Source organism: Meleagris gallopavo, chromosome 1 (genome assembly GCF_905368555.1).
Source record: "Meleagris gallopavo chromosome 1, MGAL_WU_HG_1.1, whole genome shotgun sequence".
Taxonomy (NCBI): domain Eukaryota; kingdom Metazoa; phylum Chordata; class Aves; order Galliformes; family Phasianidae; genus Meleagris; species Meleagris gallopavo.
Window position 1 is genome coordinate 102,453,952 of NC_139404.1, and position 21,391 is coordinate 102,475,342.

At 39.1% G+C, this 21,391-nt stretch overlaps 1 protein-coding gene across 2 annotated transcripts in view; it reads right to left on the reverse strand.

Moving 5' to 3' along the window:
* Window positions 1-4,111: 4,111 nt before the first annotated feature.
* The window catches only part of GRIK1 (glutamate ionotropic receptor kainate type subunit 1), a 155,953-nt gene continuing 138,673 nt past the window's right edge, over window positions 4,112-21,391 (reverse strand). Inside the window, exons 14-17 of one of the 2 annotated variants that reach the window (XM_085241740.1) lie at window positions 19,767-19,992; window positions 15,198-15,448; window positions 12,382-12,547; window positions 4,468-4,604 (exon numbers count right to left, since the gene is read on the reverse strand). In XM_085241740.1, coding sequence (XP_085097866.1) covers window positions 12,398-12,547; window positions 15,198-15,448; window positions 19,767-19,992 — 627 coding nt within the window. In that variant the 3' untranslated portion in view covers window positions 4,468-4,604; window positions 12,382-12,397. Of the gene's footprint in view, window positions 4,605-12,381; window positions 12,548-15,197; window positions 15,449-19,766; window positions 19,993-21,391 lie in introns of both variants that reach the window. The other variant, XM_085241735.1, reaches the window with a different exon arrangement.

Here is a 21,391-nt window from a genome sequence, read left to right on the forward strand (position 1 = left end):
TTACTGGTTCACAGCAGACCCGCAAGATGCAATCCTCTGACAAGGAGCTCAGAAGGGAATAAGCTGATCCTCATTTGTTTTGCAGTAGCTTATCAATCATGGTGTTGGCCTGGGCTCTGTGCACACAGCTTAAACAGTTGCTTACATATTTCCAATATTCTCTCTTTTCCACTGAGCCTGCCTTACCACTTTCTCAAGGAATTTAATGGATGTTTAATAGCCCTTAGTAAGACTGCAGTCTGTTGGTTGGTAGCGGTAACATCAAAACACGGCCATTTCTGGAATGAAACACATTAAAGCCATTCAACAGCATCAGTCAATATTGTATTTCTCTTTTATAAACAATGAGGATGCATGCTTGCTGCTGCCAAGACAAAGATCTGATGAGGACATTTGCTTTCCTAATGGATAATCTCTAATCAGGCTTATCTTGTACTGCATGCTGCCATGCAGGAAAAAAGGCAGGAAAAAATATTTATTGGGATACAGTGAAAAGGTCGCAGTAATCATGTTTGCTACCATGTCGATGTGTAAGATTGCCCTGTGCTTGTTCCTCTTCCCTCAAGACAAAACAGCTTTCTCAGTCATGACATGAATTTACAATTAGCATCTAAACTGAAGGAAATAGTTTCCAATGACACAGAAGTGAAGGTGCTTTTAAAAAGATTTTGTTTGTTTCACACTAATGTACATAGAGGAAATAAGATGAGATGTGTAACTGCGAATGGACTGCATGCGTATGGGTATGTGGAGCTGGGACCTGTCTGTGAGTGGCATATGAGCAGTCTAACCAGTGACCTGAGTGTGTTTTGAAGAGGTTACGAAAGGTCACAGCTTCAAATCAGAAAAAGCACTTGGCTGAATCCTGAAATACTAGTGGGATTTAGATGAATCCCAAAGCATCTTCCTTAGATGCAGTTTTAACTAGCTGGAATACTGAATACTCTGTTGAACCAAGGTGAGAGGTAGGTTGGTTTCAAGCCCCTATGCAGGCATCCCACATATCCATGGGTGCTCTGAAAAGTGCTGATGGCCAATGCAAGGTGCCATGTCAGAAGCAGGCACCAGGCCACTGCTGGCCTAAGGCAGGAGCAAACAGTGAGATCGCATGTCCCTTCAACTCCTTCACTGTCTACTGTTAATTCTTCCTGTAGTTTCTCAAAAGGAGGCCAATTGGCAAAGAATTTACAGGCTAAGACAGTGCTGCCATGAAAATACCAAGAGATGAAACAGAGCAGTGGGTTGTGTTAGTGGTCTGCAGCTGCTCAGAGCTTTTGGGGAACTACATTTCACTGAATAGTTCTCACCTAGTGTCCACCCCATTTGGGGGAAAATTTATGTTGAAGTGGATTTTTGACCCATCATGAATCTTCATTCCTGCAGATGGCAGAGAAGGGCACAGCCACACATAGTGATGTGTTGCTTTCTGAAATCATGGCAGGCTGGTTAGCTTCTTTGCAGTAAGTGTAGTTTGGTAAGGGCCATCTGAGATTAACACAGAGACGTTCTAATATGCTGTGAGTCTTTCAAGCTACTAAAAAGAAAAAAAAAAAAAAGATCCAAGTATGCTCTATTTATTGTTTCTCCACATATTTCTATGCAGACAGTAAAAACAGTTTCTTTTTTCCCTGAGTCTTTTTTTTTAAGGGGTGGACCACTAATGGGAAAGTTGTAAAAAGCAGTAAACAAAACACTACCTCCTAGTTTCAGGAAAACATTAATAGATACCTAAGAAAATGGAACTCAGCCTCAAGGTCTAAGCCACAGAAGAGTAGAAGAGTCATTCTTTGGAAAAAAAAAAAAAAAGAAAGAAAAAAAAGGAGAAAAAAAAGGACCTGATTATAAATCTTTTATCACTTTGAACCTATTCATTTAAAAATATCTTAGCTGAAGGCTGTGGTTGGCAGAGTGATAGAGTTTCTCAGACTGGAAAATAATAACTTGCTTTTCAATCATGATGGTGGTCTGAAAGGCCTGTTTGTAATTTGATGATGACATAAATAAAATAAATTACTTTCAGAAAGACGAAGGTACGGTATTATGAGATCCTATGTGAGCACTGAGGGCCAGGGGCTGTTTTTTCTTAATTACTACTCATCAACTCAGCATGTTACTGGAGTAGGCAACACGCTAAGCTTCCCAAAAGCAAGCACTGATTGGAGCTTTCTACTGTAGTCACTGTAAAAGACTATTTTTGCTTTCCTACAGGCTGGCTGCTCTGAGCTCTCGGAGACAAACTCATAGAGGATAAGTAGGAAATGCTGGAAAACAGCAATCATAATTTATGTCTTAAAGGGAGAAAAATGAGAATCTAGGAAGTTTTGAGCTAGATAGCTTAACTGTTGGTGCCTGGACACACTGGTATAAACTAACTGCTTCATAAGTAATTGTTGGAAATGAGCAAGAGTTAATATGAATCTGTCAAACCCAGGTCTTGTTAATTTGATGAATTTTCTTCTTTAACAGCTTAGTGAGTCCTGCGGGTGAGGGGAAAGCTCCTCCATCTCAGTTTTAATAAGTTTTTTGATCCAATCCTATGTGATATTTTCATAAACAAGTAGGATGATGGGACAAATGACATATTTGGTGTGGTGGCTGAAAATGTGGAACTATCCTATTAACTCCCAGAGCTCCACTACCAAAATGGAGGGATTTATAGGGCAGCTGGCTCTCCTTTATACTCTGTCTTCAGTGGGTGTGTTTGCTAAATTTGCAAGTACTAGCAAGCTGGTTAAGGCAAAAAGCATGGCTGAGGACAAACTGATCTGAACAAACTGATATACTTGAGAATCAGTCTATTTAAAAAAAAAAAAAAATCATTCTGTACTCTGAAATCATCATTGCCTGTACACCGAGGGCTCACTTGCTTTACCCCAGTCACATGAAGGCAGACCTCATCACAAAGTGTACAAGCAATGGTACTGCTTTTCAGACACATAAAGCAGTTCTTTTGCCCACCTCATGAGTGAAACTTCAAATGGTAGAGCATATCTAGTTTGGGGCATCCTGTTTTGAGAAAGATATGGAGTAATTTTAGAAAGCGTAGGGCAAATGAGTGATAATGTCATGCATTTTAGGAAACGCAATTCTCGTGGAAAGGCTAAGTGAACTGAGGTGTCTTCTTGCCTATAATAATATAGAAACATATCACTTCTCAAGCAAGGCTTTTGTAAGTAATGTCATTCTTTTTCAGATTCACCCAGCCAGTCAGTAGGGGCTGCACAGAGTGGTGCTGTGAGGAAATGATGGAGGAGAGATTTCTTCACACAACAAATTCCACAAGTACTGTCTCCTTTGCACAGAAAATGGACATGGATATAAGGCAGAGGTAATCAGTGGTAAGCAATAAGTCCCTGGGTGAATATAAGAAGGACAATAAAACCTGATACTTTGCTGAAAGCAAAGTCTAAAGCAAATATTGTTGACACGATTTAGTCTGACCCAGCTCCATGCACTGTCCAGAAATGCAGTTGGTAGCTTAGTTCTCTGGTTCCCTTTTTTCAGTCTTGCATTAAGTCTAGGAGTGGTCATAGTGCTGAGATTGTCTTGAACCCATGTCTAACCGACTGTGTAGGACAGCAAGGTACTGCTCCCCATCTAGAGCATTGGCTACATCTCTGTCAGATGTTACTTTTCTGGTCAAGGCTTGTTATAAATTGAATATTCTTTTCTCTATTTTCTAGGTGATTTTCATTTTGAGGTTCATTTTGAGAATAATTTTTTGGGGATTAGAAGCTAGAGGATGTGGCACTGTAATGTTGTCAGTGTTGTCTTCGTTTGTTCACTGATCATCGCATTTGTAATTTTCAGATTTTCCTTTTGAACATCTAGCACCTGGAGCCACAGCATTTCTATATTATCTCATTTTAAAATAAATAAGAAAGAGAGAAGATAAGGAAAGCCAAGGTAGTCACAGATAAGAACCTTCAGAGAAAAGTAAGAATAACTCGTTCTTTGATGCCTCAGTATTTTATATATTTTTGTAGTCGTTGTTTGTTAATTGTACAGATGCTTATTTTGGTTATCTGGACACCAGTTTCTAAACAACTGTACTTAGCAGGACTGAAATCTTTTCTTCAAAAGAAAAACAAAATAGATATCACTTCCAGAGTATTGGAAAAAAAGATCTCTGTCTCTTGTTTATTTATTTATTTAGAAAGCACATACAGCAATGCATGGGGAGGGGAAGAGAGATGCAAACCAGGTGAGCATACAAATCCATCTCAAAAGAAATAATGAGACACTTCCCGGATGATTAGTAGCAGTACATCAGTCTATGTGAGCATTTAAACTGTTGTACCTCTAGATTAAAAAAAGAAACCACAGAGAATTTCTGAAGAACAACGTAAATGTCTGTATTTCAGAAATCCCACCACAATCAACTTGTAGGCAGCAAAGTTTTTGTTCTGTTTTTCTTCCTGATATTTCTTCCCAGGATCTCTCCTGTTTCACGCTATGGTTTCTTTCCTCAGTGTCCTTCTCTGGTGGCAAGTAAGGATACTTGTGAATGAAGACTTTGCCTTAGTTCTTGACCTTTTCTTTAACTTCTTCTGATGCTTGAGTGAAATGCCAAGCTCCTCCATTATAGCATTGAAAGAAAGACACTGTTGGGACACAGAAATTGCATTAGACACTTTTCACTGAAGACAGAGTTTGGCCATACCCTCTGACCAAATCATGGCTCTTATAAAAAAAGGATCTCGGCACTTAAAAGCAGAATCAGGAAGCTTCTCTGGTGACTTCTGTCAGTTTTGAGCAAGTCCCTTATTTCTAACAAGTGAAGTCTGTAATCACTTTTTTTTTTTTTTTTTTTGCCTAACTTGGCTTCCACTGAAATCAATTTAATTTTGGCTTAACTAAAGCTGATATTAATATTTCTTAAATTCTACACAGATAGGTAGATTTGTGATGTTCTGTTGACTTCACGTAATAAAACTTACCCTTTTTCAACAAGTAACTTTCCTTCTGACCTTAAAAGAAAAAAAGATCATCTTTTTTTAAAATCACATGTACCTTAGTCCCACAGAATTGTGAATAATAAAGAAAACAAAGATTTCTTTGTGGCTTAGTTATTTTCTCCTCACTAAATTAATAGGCAATTCCAAAACACAGCATACTCCTCAGTCCTCTTCTCTCCTTGGAAAGAATCTTTTTCAAATGTTTTATGTCAAAGAAAGGAGAGAAATTACCACAAGAATGAGGTAGCTGAATAGTTTAGAAAGCAAACAGAAATCTTTTCTCTTTCCATCATCCCAATATTAACAAAGACAATTTGAGTAAGTGAAAAATCTTTTACAATCTTCTGCTGAAATAATTACTTGTAACACAAAAAACACAAAGAGGCTTTCAATGGAAGTATCTAGCAAGGCAAAAGATTGTTTCATGCAATATGTATAGCTTGATGCATAAAATGAAATGATGGTAGCAGTGTGAAACAAAGCTTTGACCACCTTACCTCCATCATGCTGAATAAATCCCCCTACCAAAGCCCTTATAGAACTGCAGAACTGCTCAGTTTTAACACATCTGGTTAATTGTGTTATTGTTTATAGATATATTATATTGTTGTATACTGTATATTGTTATTATAATTGGTTTATCTTGTCAAATGAGAGCAACAGCACACAAACATAGTTCTTTATACCAAATATAAATTCCCTTCTACCAGTGATACCAGTGCAAAAGGAGCAGTGTTCAGTATTTAGCCACTAACTCAATGGTGATTTCAGTTACACAGGGTTAAAAAAAAGTATTACACATATGATTTTGGAAGAGGAGAAAAAGAAGAGAAAATCCAACCTTTATAATAGCCAGATATTCCAGAGGAATATTTTCAAATGCAAAAGAGTGTGAGGATAACCTGGATAAAGGCTAGATCATTTATTTAAAGCAGCAAAGGACTTCCTCAGTAGTGAACTCCTTGTGCTGTGCTTCTTCCTGTCCAGTATGAACTCTGTGGGTGTAGTGTGTAAGCCTGATTTTGCAAGTGAGTCCAAGACATCAGTATATTAATGTGTCTGTGGTTGAAGGTATATGATCTTGCAGGTGTCAGCACACCCATTTGTGGGATGAACTGCTGGCAAAGATCCCATAAAGTGCTACATCTGGAATTTAAAGTTTTATCTTTGAGATGTTTAATTTTTGCTCATCTGAAATTCTTTAGTATACATAAATCAAAGTATAATAAATTCATGCCAGGCGCAAAGTATAACAGTCATGGTCCAGGACACTGTACTACCTTTTTTTCAAATTAAAGTCTGGTAATAGCCAGGACTGTGTCATTTAAATGACCCTTTAGATAATGTAAAATAGGAATTCTGGTGTTACTGGGTTTAGAGTCAATGACGTCTGCTGCAGCCCTATGCCCTCTGGAAGCAGCAGGTGAAGCAGGTATCATTTTAATTATTTGTATATTTTGCTTTTTAAAGCATAGCACCACTTATTTCCAAACTAATAAAAGTATATATTCTAACTAGCTAACTTGGCATGGATAATTTCTCTCCACTGTCTTAGTTTTAACTGAACTTTCAACATCTAGATTACCAAGTGATTCTGGAACTACATGGAAAACAAGGAAAGGAAAATATTAAAAATGTGTAGGAATGATCTTATTTTTTTACCCCTGTTCTTATCAACTGCATGTTGTGTATGCTCTTAACAATAGTCATCAATCTCTGCAATATGCATGCAGGGATGATTTCTACAGAAGAAATAGTACAGTTTGCTGCCATGTTAATATACCTATAATGAAATTTTCCAAACTGATTTGTGTTAGTCAGACAAGACAATTATCACAATGTCTTTTGATTTCAGATCAGCAAAGTACTCTCATGAAGGTCATTTACATCTGCACATAGACATTTGCTGACATGATGTATATGAGCTTTCTGACTTCATGATATGCGAAGCACCCCACTGGTTCCACTTTCAACCTGAAGAAATGAATTAAAAAGATACTGAACTAATCTTTCAAGGATATTCCAATGGTCACAGACATAATTACAGCCCTGATCAATTTTATGATCATCTCTGTATCTGAAATACTGCCACCTTTGAGAAAACCTATTGGAGGTGGCAAAGAGCATTAAAAGCCTGCAATACACAGGTCCTTTTCTACCTCTGCCTTCACAGATTGCTTAAGGTTGTCTAAAAGAGCTATCTGAGATGATACTCTGAACTTTTGGGTCTGGTTAATCATTCGGAAGGTCAGAAAGCAGATATGACAAGAACTCTTTCAAGTCCTAGGAAAACTGGCTCAACATCCTATTTATCTCAAAGATCGTGAATGCAATCAGGATACTGAACAAACATTTGAAAACTGGAATTGACCTGAATTTTTCAAGCAGTAGAGAACAGTAACATAAAGCAAATTCAAAAATCACCAGGATGCCTAAGGAGTTACTTGAAAATCACCATCTTTAGGAACTCCCGATACAGCCCTCTGAACAACACCATGTCTGTAGTTGCCTTTAGAAAGAGCACGATGACTTTCAAATTCTACTTACAAGGGCAAGATACTGTTCTTTTAACTTCATATTTGGATAGCCAGACCAAAAGAATTTCTTTAATAAGCTTTTGTGGGTTGTTTTTGTTTGTTTGTTTGTTTGTTTTCAACATATTATTAAGACCACTTTTGAGGTCTCTCCAAAAAAGAGAGAAGACTAGAGACAGCAACATATTTAACAACAGAATAATAAGTTTAAAGTTATGCAATTGAGCTTGACTTTCTCTCCTAAACAGTGCCAAAATGCTGAAGTACATGGCCTGTGAAAGTTAAAGGAAATCTTTTACAAATAGAATGGATTTGGGGCTCCTTTTTTTTTTTTTTTTTTTTTTGAGATTCTTCCTATTTGTCCTTTGGCGATTGCAGCGGGATGAAAAAGCTTAATCAGGAAGATCTCAAATCCTTTCTTACACTGGCATCCAAAAGACTGTACTAAGCTACAAAGTAATTATAGAATCTGAATTTAAAGGATAACATGAAGTTAGAAATTTCTAATAATAATAAAAAAAAATAGCTGTAGTTAGACTTTATCAAAGTCTACCTACCCCTGAGGACAAGATTCTTCAATTGTTTTTTTAACACCTTGAAAAAAAAATCAAACAAGCAAAAGAAAACAAACCAAACAAGCAGCAAACGAACAAAAGGGCAATCAGTGTGCTGTGCTGGACAACTGGGAGTTATCAAAATCAAAGGATTTAGACTAGATTTTATTTGGAGAGAACACCTGACTAGTTCAGCCATGGAGGAAGAAGTGCAGAAAACAAGGTTTTACTCCTGCTGTGCCTTCCTCAGTGTGAAAAACTCATCGCTGGGACACTGACATATGTCTTCTGCTGAAAGAAAAGTGATTTGTTTTTTCCTAGTGCAGTGAAGGAGAAATATCCAAAATAGTTTCTCCTAGTGAGTGAGCTGCTGTTGCAGCACATTAAGAATCTGTTTGAGTGTTCTGTCACTAATGGCTAATTGCATGAGGAGATCACTTAAATGGAGGATTTTAAACTGTCAGAGTCTATTGAACGGTGACTGTCAAAACAGTGTCACAATAATCCATGGATTATTTTAACTGTTTTTCAATTACATAAACTGCTTCTCAGCTTCCTGTTTACACACACACACACACACACACACACACACACACACACACAAAATAATCAGTAAAGCTACTTGCTGATCTCAGAAGACATCAAATGCAAACAGGGCTGTTCACTGCAGGCACTGCTAGCCACAGTCAGGTTTGGAGGTGGGGTTATGGAGTGCCAATGGATGGGCTCAAATTAATGTTTGAAGAAGAGAAGGTATTTATAGACCTAATAAATTAACAAAAAAATGTTTTTTGCAAGAATGTCACTGAGTAGAGATTTTTTTTCTTCTACTCCTTTGTTCCCAAAGAGCTAAAACTGTGACTCTTCAGAGCTTTAATCCAAGAGAGATGACACAAGGGCATGAAGCTGTGGCAGTGCTTTGAGCAAATATCAATCCAGATGCAGAAAGCATGATTGGTGTGCTTGTTCTAACTGTATGGTGCAGGTGTGTTGCTAAGCCACCCTGATCCTAGCTCTCTGAAACAGTGATCATATTCACAGAATCATAGAATTATAGAATCGTTTCAGTTGGAAGGGAATTTTAAAGGTCATCTACATCACGAACTGGAACACCTACAGCTCCATTAGGTGCTCAGAGCCCCATTCAGCCTGACCTTGAATATCTCCAGGATCAGGGCATCCACCACCTCTCTGGGCAACCCATTCCACTGCCTCCCCACCCTTATTGTAAAAAACTTCTTCCTTGTATCTGATCTAAATCTCCTCTCTTTTAGTTTGAAACAATTTCCCTTTGTCGTATCACAAAATACCCAGTTAAAGAGTCTGTCCCCTTCTTTCTTACAGCCCCTCTTTAGATTTTGAAAGGCTGCTCTCATACTGCCTTTGTTCCTTTCATTCTTCTGTCTCATTCTTTCTCCATGCTCCATGCTGTATTTTTGTTTCACTGGATGGCAGACTGTAATAAGGGCAGCAAATGGCACTAATAAAGGTAGGAGCATTGACCCCAGCCAAATCAACCTGGCAATGGACAGTTTGTGCATGACCCCATTACTTTTGGAAGCCAGTGGTTTCTATGTGTCAAAGAATATACCTTTTTTTTTTTCTTTTTTTTTCCTTTTTTTTTTTCTTCAGACACTGTTTGAATATTCTGGGAGCTCTGATTAAAATGTAACAAAGGTAAAATAAAAAGAAATACTATGAAATGGCACAAGGGTATGTTTATAACCATTTTTCTCCCCAAGTAGCTCTGGTTATGCTCTATTGGTGCTGCCAGAGCTGACAGCCTGTTGTGGCTCTTCCATCACAGGCAGAGCTGTTAACTCAGTGCTGACCCACACGTGAGAGGAGACATTGACTGTTGGGTCCCAGGTGCAGTTACAAGGCTGCAAGTGAGAGAAATGCAATTGCAATCATTTGTGAATGGAGTATTTTTTCGTGGCCAAAGTTCAAATTGTAACAGTTTAAAAGCGGAGAGTGTTGATAGGTTGAAAATTTTTTAAGGCTTTAACATTTCTTCCTAATTCTGTGTTTGACTCCTGCCAGATGCCGTGCACTTCATGGGAGATGCCATGGGCTGTGCCTTCCTCAAACCCCACTATTAAGCTGAAAGCACCTGGCTTTTTCTGGACCCATGGTGAAACTTGCAAATATTGTGTTTAGAAATGTAGATTTATTAGTTCCCAGCTGGCACGCCTGCTCTTCACTGCCTTAACTGCTGGCATAACTGCTAATGAAAAAGAAAAACTTTCAAATAATTTTTTTGTAGTTAGATAGTTAGGGAAAGGCAAAACTGCTTTGTAATTCTCACTGGCAAGCTGAAGGCTGCAAGGTTGCCTCTGGGGACACCTAGACAGGCAAAATGATCATTCCTTGACAGATGTGAAAATGTTTACCCAAAAAGTAACAGAAACTTTCTGGATTCTGCATTCATTTAAACAGTGATTAAGAATGTAGTAGAAGCTGCAAGCTGATGGATTTCTTGCACAGAGCAATGATGAAGATAAGCCCATTAGTAATTTTCCTTCTACTCTGAGAGTTCAGAGAAGCTGGATTTAATTAGTTTAAGTTTCTTCAACTGGGAAATTGCAGACAAGAATGTTTATTTTTTGAAATCAGGGATATTGAAGATCTTATTCAGGTCTTCACTGCTAGGAAGGATCGTTTTATGAAGAACCTAAGCTTTCAAGGCACTGGTAAAACAGGTTAAAATTCCAGTTTGAGCAAGAGAGTTTTTTGCAGTGTTTGGAGTAGGGCATAACACTCACTCATATATATGAAAGAACACTGGCAGAGAAGAACTGCTGTAGTCGAACCATGAGAACTATAAGTCTTCATTAAAAAAAAGAACACCCGAAAGCAACTTGAAGCCCACTGCCACTATAAATATTGCTGACTAAAAGTTGTAAAATGAATAGAAGTAAAACATATTCTATTCAGAAGCCAGATACGAGAGAAACAATTCAAGAGGACAGCAGAGCTTTGCTGGAGCATGTTGGTGATTGAGCATGAAGTCATCCACTTGAACAAGTTTTCTAATTGCAATAGAGGCCAGAAATGGCCCCTCAATAAAACAGATCATTAACTTGTTTGATGAGGAGGAACTGCAGTGTGCAAGAAAACATAAAGTTGGTGTGAAGGGTGGAAAATGAATTGGTGAAAGTGAAGGTAAGACAGGATATAATGACATTCAGAAAAAAGGTAATCAGGTTTTGCAAACTTGGTGTTTGCAGTGGTTCATGATATCCTATGAGATGACATTTCTATATATTTTGTATATCTACTCCAAATTGTTGTCACATGTTTTTCTGAGACAACAACAGATACAGCCTGTTGTCTCCCACTCTGGCAGTCCCCAGGCAAGCATAGGACTGAAGGAAACCAAATTGTTCTCCTTCCAGGGTATAGAAAACATCCAATATGTCTTGGATTCCTCTACAACAGCTTCTTTCTTTGTTTCAATATGCAAAAAAAAAAAAAAAAAAAAAAAAAAGTCAAGGCTATACACTTCAGCATAAATTGATATCATGATTTTTACTGCCACTTATGTCATAAAAGATTTACCTATATTATAAAGCCTTACAACGGTGAAAATCATGGATTACTCAAGCCAAGTCAACAGAGTTATTCTATGAAAGGTACATATATGCTGGGAGTGCCTCAGGGTGCTTTCACTGATTATGTTCTTAAATGTTAATGGTTACATGGCATAAAATTTAACTGATAGATATGATCTTGTGCTATGATAGTTACTTGGAGGCGTTGTCTAATGAATTTTAAATGGATGAATTAAAATTCATTAAATATTGACACTGGAAATAATATATGCCAGATAAAAATTTCTGGCTGTTTATAATAGGAGTTCAGAAAGTTAATGGAGCCTGCAGGTTATTTTCTGAGGTTTATAGAGAACTCTGGCCCACTTGCTGAATGCTTAACCAGAGACCAAGGGAAATTTTTCTTCATGCTTTTACTAATGAGATTGCCATGAGTTTACTCAAGTTTGGTTGAAAATGAAAAGGAGGTAAACAATATTTCTTACCTGAAAAACAAACAAACAAACATGAATTACCCAATGAAATGACAAGATGACACTTGTACATAGAGACTATTGTATTTCTCAAAATCTGCTATAGTCTGTTGCTCTCACTCTTTGCTGTAGGTGTAATTATTTTCTGTGATATGCATTTAAACTGCCCAAATTTCCAGGACTTTGACAATTTGCATTAGATAAGCTTATCTCCTGCTGAAATAAAAGGCACTTGGAGACATTAACTGCGTTTAGTGAGTGCAACCTTTGTCATTAAGTGAACTGTTTAATGCTTTCATTGGACACACCTTTTTTCTTTCCTGACTATACAGTATGAATTGAGGGCTGTGTTCGAATCCCTCTCTCCTCTCGGATTAACTTGCCACAGTCTAACTCCGTAGATAAGGTGGTGCCAGAGGTGGAGTTGGACGGATGGGTTTGCTTACACTGAAGTCCGTAAAAGAAACAAAAGGCCTTGCATGCAAGAAAAAAAAAAATTGAGAAAATGAATAAATGAGAGAAGTAGAATTAAAAACAAACATGAGAATGAGATTCAAAAGCTATTTAAATCAAAAGAGATTCTATTTATGGAAACAGAAAAGTCATAGATTGTATGCAAATCATGCTTTGGATTAGCTTAGTGATAATATATGATGTGCAGCATTTTCTGTCTAAGCTTCTTATATCACCAGTATGAAAATAAAGCAAAAAGAGAGAAACCAGAAAATTACACTGAAATCACAAGAATTTTCTTTCTTTGGAATTACTTTCACAGAAAAAAAATCTGCAGTAGTCATATATTATGTTGTCACATATCATGTTGTCACATTAACATATTTAAAGATTTCCATTATTACAATCAGCAACACATCACTGTGAAACAGTAGCAGTTTCACTACATACAGACACTGTATATTTATATATTCATCCCTGAGTATTATGTTATTCATCCAACAAATTGCTAAATAATTTAACAATCTCTCATGATGTAAAGCTTTAGGTCTATTTTAATTCTGATTTCAAAGGTACATTGCCTTTCCAGGCTCCTGAATTGTTCCAAAATATTCTGCACCACTTTAGTGCTCATTCTATGCATTTTATCTCCAACAGTGCCCCAAAATTTATTTGAATAAAAAACTCCTGAGTCTTTAATTTGATCTCCATACATTCTTTACTCATTTTGTGCTAGTACTGTTCTATAAAGTTTACATGGTAACCAGAAAGTTGCAATATGAGCATAATGCATCCATCCTTTCTCTCTGACTTACTCCCAAACAGAGACACCTTGATTAATAAGGCGTGCAAAATTGCCTGAGTTACATCCTTTGTTCGTACACATTGCTTATAGTGAGGGCTTGATCAGGAGCATGCAGAGTAGTCTGCATAGTCATGAGCTGCCCTCTTCTGCAGGGCACTGCGAAGACTCAGCCCAATCAGTGAGTGTGGCATTAGGTCCCAGGGACCCACAATAACATCAAGAGTCATTTGGAAAATGAAGATACCTGGTAGGATTCAGATCTAGCTGTCTGAACAGTGGGCATGTAGACTTAGCTACTTGTGACTGCAAGGAGATACAGGCGTAGAACCACAGGATACCCTGAGCTTGAAGGGACCCACAAGGATCATTGAGTCCAAATCCTGGCTCCGTACAAGACCACCCCAAATTCAAACCCTAGTTTGGGAGGATTGTCCAAAACGGAGGCCATGACTGCTGCCCTGGGGAGCCTGTACCAGTGCCCAGCCATTCTCTCAGTGAACAGCCCTTTCCTAATCCTCAAGCTGACCCTCCCCATACACAGCTCCATGCTGTTCCCCCGAGTCCTATTCGCTGTCACCAGAGAGAGATCAGTGCCTTGACGTCACTGCAGGGTGGTTCATTCCATCAAAAATCCAATGTTTAAAAATGAGGCACTGTCCTCTCCAGGCCCTCAGCCATGTCTGTTTGCTTTGACTTAGATGTGAAACCCTCTCATGTCTCAGCATCAATACAGTGTAAACTACATCTCTGAGGTAGAGTTCAGAACGTTCTCCTCCTCTTTCCACTCATCCCTTATTTTTCTTGACCGCCCTTTCTGTCATTTATGTCATCATTTTTGAAGGCCTACACCTTGGAGGGAGAGGATGAACTGCTGACTGAAAATCTCTTGCCTTTCCCATCTAAGTGCAAACTGAGCTTAAACAACTCTCTTAGAAGTGTATGTCTGAAGTTAGGTGATACAAACTGATGACTGTCTCAGTGTCTACCAACCCTGCAGTGCAACATGACCCTCATTCCTATGAAACATCCTGTTGAAGTGAACAGGACAAGAACATCTTTACAGTTGATCCAAACAGGGCCAAACCAGGTTCTAGGACATTGCCAGCAGTAGACCAGAACCAGGGAAGGTATTCAGAGCAAGAGGGTTGGTAGACAGCTTCACGAATAGACTCTGAGTGGCTGTATGTATCTTGTTTCTTTTACTGTGTTTGTCTCGGTAAATGGATGTTTACACCCTCTTTCAAAGATGGATTCTATTTCACAAGCTTCTGTTATATTGAAGATGTGATTTGTATGTAACATTTTCTTTGTTTCCTCTCGCAGTTTTCAAATCACTCATTGCACTTCAGTGGAGATATATCCCAAAATTGTTTGGCTCCATAATCTTACTTTGCTATGGCATCCATCACTTTTCAGCAGGTTTCCCTGCTTTGAAGTGCATGCTTCAGCACAGAGTATGTAAACCCCTGGCTGTGAAAGAAATGCTGTCTAGAGCAAGAGAAAAATTACACTAGGGATTTGGAAGTACATTCCTGTTGTTACTCAAGAGCTGATGTTAATGCTATTTAAAAAAAAATATGTTTTATTCCTTTCCAAGGTAATTTATACTCTAAATCTTAAAGATCAAGCTAAAACACTTTGAGAAATTAATTGCTCTTGTTCTGCATTGCCATATTAAACAGCACTAATTGAACTGTGGATGAGTTGCTTCCCTATTCTTATTAAGAAATTATTTCTCTGTAGTGCCAGAAACAAATGGTGAGAGTTCAGCAATACAAAATCTGCACTCCAGCAAAGAGACATAATGCAGTCACCACAGATCTCAGCCTCCCAGAAACATCAGCAAGCTGGAAAAGGATGACTTACCTGCTCAATATCACTGTTTTTCCTTGATTTATAAATAAATTCACCAATGGCTACGAACACTGAAAGAACAAGCCCAGCAGCGAGCACTATGAAGATGCCCCCAATATTCTCTACCCCAAGAGCACTGGCTTCTTTGCTGTCCTCTTCAGGGCAGCCGTTGCCTCGCCACCACTTTTCCTTCATCATGTGGAGCTTCCCCTCCTCCTGGAGCTGGAGGATGGCAATGGTGATCTTGTCCCTATAAGGTGACCCTGGAAGATGAGAACATGATTTGTCAGTGCTGATTGCAGCAAAGTAAAGGCAGAGAAAGAGCACGTTGCTGCTATCTGGAGCAAAATGGCCCCCTTGTTACAAGTCTGAATTATTCCAGCTAGAAATTCTTGTGTTCTCTTCAGCTGGAGGAGGACGGAGTACCAACAAGCTGTTGGCATCTGCCCTGGGGACTGGAAAACAGAAGGCTCCTTTGGAGTTGTTATTTGTTTGGAAATTCATGTTGTTTTCTAGGGTCTCCTACTGAGGTTTATTTAAGATTTGGCAGTGGGTTTGCTTGCTAAATAATCCCTCTATATCATGTCTGAATATTGCTTTAAGCATCCTTTGAGACTTTCCACTTTACATCTCTTCTATTTACTTCAACATCTGTTTATTTTTCCTACTGCATGAAAAATAACTGTCTAAGAAAACCCACAGCCAGTCAAATGCATTCTCTTCTCATTTGTACCTTCATATGCCCACAACTCCACTTCATCTACCTTAGAGCTTACAAGAACACAAGCTGGCCTAGCCCTTTTTTTCCGTGACTTGCAACATTATTGGCACTTCAAGCTGAAAATAGCATATATTTAATGCTTTTTATTTTCAGGCCAACAGCTTGCTAAATGATGCATTTTCAGCTCAACATCATTAATGGCCCTGTACAGTATCTGGCAAATAGTGGGGTCACATTGGGCAGTTCAATCTGTTTAGATTTGCTTCTCATGCACTGGTCTAGCTTTCCATCTTCCAAAATCTCTGTTGTTCAGGATTCAGTTCAGCCAGCAGCTCTAACACATGCACAGATCTGTAGCCTCAAAGCAGGAGAAGGGAAAGGTTTGCCCCTCATCCCACTTTTGGAGCACAGAACTGTTAAAAGAAATTACTATCAATTAACCTTTTCAGTGCTGCCAGAAGCTGAAGTTGTCAACAATAGCAGCAATCCTGTTATTAATTATAAAAGATAAGCAGAAGTTGTTTTTGGCATTGTAAGGGAGGCTTTTGTTTATAGGGCAAGGATTTTATGATAGCAAGCAGGAGAGGATTACAAGAAAAGCTGTTTGGCTCTGAAGACATATATGTGCCCCCAACCTCTGTCATGCTGGAATTCCTGCAGTTGGAAGGTTTAAGTGTCTGGGCTGAAATCAGCCAGCGTCACCAGTCCCTCATCCATGTAGCTAACTGCCATCCTTTCCTCTCCTTTAGCACATTAATGAGACTATTCCCCTCTAGCTAGAATTTCACGAGCCACATTTTGCCTCAAGTTAAAGCAGTTGCAATTCTTGCCTTCATCAAGATGAATAAAATTCAAGGCAGAAGGTGTGCCCAGAGTTTCAGTGTTGTCAGGGTACATGTGGATATGGACACAGGAAAATCTCACTAAGCACCACTTTTGTGTCTTCATATCTCTAAATGGCCTGGGATATTTGGCCTTGGTTTCACTTTTCATTCTTACACTGTTGTGTAGGACACTATTAAAAATAATTGTACCATGAATGCAAGTCCCTTTTTCTCTTTCCATTTCCTTTAGCCTGCAGCACTGTCTGAGGAGAGTCAGTGCGAAAAATACAGCAGTACTCTGTTGTGCCAACACTCAGATATTTTTCAGTGTACCCTACTGCCAGCAATAGGACATGCTGTGACCACAGATGCCAAGAGACATGTGTCAGATTATACGAAGTCCATCTGGGAAGCCAGCAATCAGCAGCTACTGCTTTGGAAAGCCAGCTCTGAAAGGAAAATACGCTGGCTGTAAGAATAGATGATTTCTATGCATGCTATTAAAGAGCCAAAAATAAGCACAGCAGAAAATGAAACACTTACAAAACTGTCTTTACACAGAGAAGTGAATTATTACCACTGAAAACAACAACACCTTCCAGAAGAAAAAGCAAAATTATTTCTACCTTAGGAGAGGTTTGTCTTTCTGATGGCTGGAGTTTGTTATATTGTAGGTATCAACTATTTTCCCTTGTCTGAAAGAACACAGCAGCTAGGCAAAGCGAAGCAGCCTGAGTCATGGCACAATATTTGTGGGGATGTTCATTCTTTCTTGTGATGTTTTTGTTGCCAGCAGGATTATCACAATTCATCTTGAGGGTAGAAGGTGCCTATCTATACTTCTACAGGTGCTTTTGAAGTTCATCAAGTGTGCCTGGAGTGCTGGATTAGTGATGTTATATTGGTGAGCACTAAAACTGCACACAAATCTCAAGACCTCTTTGAATATTCAGCATAGCATAGCATTTATGACAACTGAGCTATTAACAACCTACCTCTCAGGACAAGAAATAAATCTAAATACTTTCTTAGCAATCTCCCAAGTAACAGCTTTAGTGTTAGTGTTACTTGCATCAGCACTGGCAGTGATACTGGAATACCTATCCTGACACATATATAGTGTTGCTTTCTTCAGCTGGATTCCTCCTAGGATGACATTTGTATAGCTTTTGCATAGAGGTGCCTCTGTTACAGCACTGCTTCCAGACTGCAGCAAGCTGACCATCAACCATCACTGCAGATTTTTCATCAGTACTGATCTTTGCCAAGAATCTAATGAAAACCCTCTTCCTGTAACCCAGGGCTCACTAATAAGCATAAACAGAGATGTTTGTTGATCCACCTGAATTTCTGTCTTCCTAGCTCAGCACAATGAAGAATGAAGACAGCTTATATCTGCAATTTTCTACTCGCAGAGTTGATATTCCCTGGATTCATAGATTAATTGTTTCCTTGGGAACCAAGTGGTGATGGTATTCAGCTCATTCACTGGAAATTTTGGAGTGCAAGGCATGCTTTTGCTGCTGCAAACCATAACCATGTGGTTGTAGATTATCCTGAAGGAGTGAATGCAGGCTCAGACTTGTTGAAACTTTGGTGTTATGATCACAGATAAGTCTTGTTTTCAGTGCAGCTTCTGCAGTGCGATTGTTTTGAATGCTGTGAGAGACTGACAGAGGCTATGGGCTTTATGTGAATATTATGAAGATTTAGACACTTCATCTTATCTGTGAAATCAACTTTTTAAAAGCTTAAGAAGCTTGATGACACTGCAGTATTCCCAAGTGCTTAGAGGTATCAATTCCCCTGAATTTTGCTGGTTTTCGTTAAGAAAAAAGATCAAGGCACATTTATCATACGAGAAACATCTTATAAATATATTTCACAGCTGTATTTCCAATGGATGCACTCTCTCCGAGGATTGCCATCTGTTCCAATTATTCCTTCATTGTTCTTGGTTTAAAGTGTGGTAGCTTTATAACTGCAATGAAACTCTTGCCATTCGTTTGTCTTTATTTGGGGATATTTTAACACTTGTACCATTTTCCATAAGGACAGAAAGCCATCCTCATATAGACAGTGGAAAAATATACTTAAAATATTATTTGTGTGACAATCTGAAGTGCTCAGTGACATACAGAATCCCATTTCAAAGTGCAGTGGTGTTTTTCTTCTCTTATTTATATCTGATCTACCAAGCAACTAACGGACCAAATACTTCACCTATTATAAACACTAGTTAATTCTCCTGAAGTCAATAGAATTGTGTAACTATTAATTGAGTGAGACAAAGTAAATATATATGTGAGCAGTATGGAGAAGAATACAATGCAAGAAAAAGATCTGGCTGCCCAGTACCCATTATTCATAAGAACACAAACACAAAACAAGCAAGCAAAGAGAAAAAAAAAACGCACGTTATGTAATTCTCTGCAATTAAAAAGATCTTGTAAAGGACACTGAGTATGCTAAAACTCTGCTGGAAAGAGTTCATAGAGCCTGGGAATCTTAAGCTCTGCTTATCTTGAAACACTGAAGTCCCTGATGCAAAGGCAGAACCTTGCAATTGCTTCTCATTGTTCTTATGTGCAGCTCTCGAGTCTCAAAATAGAACAGAAATTAGTCTCTTTTCATACTTTCTTTCAGATGTGTATATTGGACACATTTGTTGTCCCCTCTTCCACCTTCCCCGAGACTACTTGATTTCACAAAGCAAGTAGTGCAACTTGAACTTAGAACAGAGCAGCACAGGGGACATCCAGTTTGTCGCAGAGGGGACGCTCCAGAAGGCAAGAAGGTTACTTGACTTTGCTCTGCAAATGTAGCCTGCACTGCTATATTCCTTATTCGCTACAGAGGCTGCTTGCAGATAAGTGGATACAAGAGGAGACCTTTTGCCTTAAAGGAGACTCCCGGAGTCCGTTTTGATGAAAATGTTTTCTAAAAGAATAGGGCATAATTCAGCTAGTCATCTACACATCTGTAGAGGACATTGCTGGGTGTGCTCCACATCACCTGTGCTGGAAAACATCTTACCTATAGGGGTTCCCACACCATAGCCTTTCGAATCGATGAGTCCCCCGATCTGAGTGAGGTTGCAGTTTCTTTGAGTCACATACTCAATGCTGGTGGACTCCATCAGCAGCGCATAGTCTGTCGTGAGCACACGCTGGATTCCCTCATCATTGTTCTTCACCAGCGCTGTCTGCTGCCTGCTGCTCATGAATGCCCACATCTTCTCATATGTTGATATTTTGGATTTCTAAGAAGGAAAAATGAGGACACAGAATCACACCAAAGCACTCAAATTACACCTGTAAACATTTCCTCCACCTTGATAGGCCCTATCGTTTGGCTTGTTGTGAATGATGTCAATAGCGTATCTCGAATAAAAAAATGGTTTTCCTTCCTGCAACCTTTCACTCTCACTGTGCTTTATGCTTCTTCTGTTTCCCTTGCAGTGCCAGGAACTCCGTTACTGGCACAACCGTGAAGGGCTTTGAAGTTTTTTGGGCTAATGCTGTTACATGGATTACAGCAAATAATTACACACAACCCAGCAAATTAGTGCAGCTGGATACTCTTGTACTCAGTATCGGGGTTTCTGCCAGTCAGGGTGAGTGTACTCTTCCAAAAGCTGAAGATGAGTAAAGCACTGGCTCTTTTATATTGATATCATTGCCTAAAAGTCATGTACTTCAAGGATAAAGTTTGACAAACAAACCTAAAGCGGCTTCTAAGCAAAATTCTGCTTTCAACTTTCCATTGCAATCAGAATTAAGGACCTAATCCTTCTCCCACTGAAGTTTGGGGAATTTTTACCACTGGCCTCAGTAGGAGTGTGCACATGGCTTGTGTCAATACCTAGAGGCACAGGGAAGAGGGGTGCCAAAAGTCATAGCTGCCTGAATGCAGTGCTGGACATTCCTTCCTCCCCACTCCACTCCCTGTTCTGTGTGAGCATCCTCACAGGGTCTGAGAAGACAAACTGAGCCTGCTCAGCGTTCTCAGGGGCACTTTGCCTGCTACCCTCAAGCGGTGCTATCTGCAATCCAGAAACCTTCAAGCAGTTGCACAGAGCTAGCACAATTAAACCTTGCTCTTCTGTGTGCTGTCCAAGCCTACTGAGCACAGTGTCGCTTCTGGATGAAACAGCATGTTAGACCTACAGGAAGTCGGACCATTAGAAACTGTTTGTCTCAAGATAGCCAACCATTACTGAACTATTTTGTGCCAGTACCTAGCATGAGCCAGACACGCACAAACCAAATTTTGGTATAAATATGAGCCCACGGTCCCCTCCATGTATGCACTTCCCCAGTTCTGGAGCAGTATATTCTCACCTTCTTCATTGTTCGTATCTTTGGTTTGAAGCCATCACAGCTGATTTTAGGCTCACTGTGTTGGAGACCACAAGCACTCATTAAATACTAGTGTCTGGGAAATTCCTGGGAGCAGCTGATTTTCTGGTTCTTTGAGCTTTAAAAGCTAATATGATTTCCTGTGAATTCAATACCTGTGAATTTCACCTAGGTTTCAACCAAGACTTTAAGCCACTGGATATCAGTAAGCTTTGGAGATGGTTAAGTGGCTTTTTGCAAGTAGAAGGCATTTGTACTGTTCAGCTGGGAATACTTTTTGAAACTGATGATACATTTATG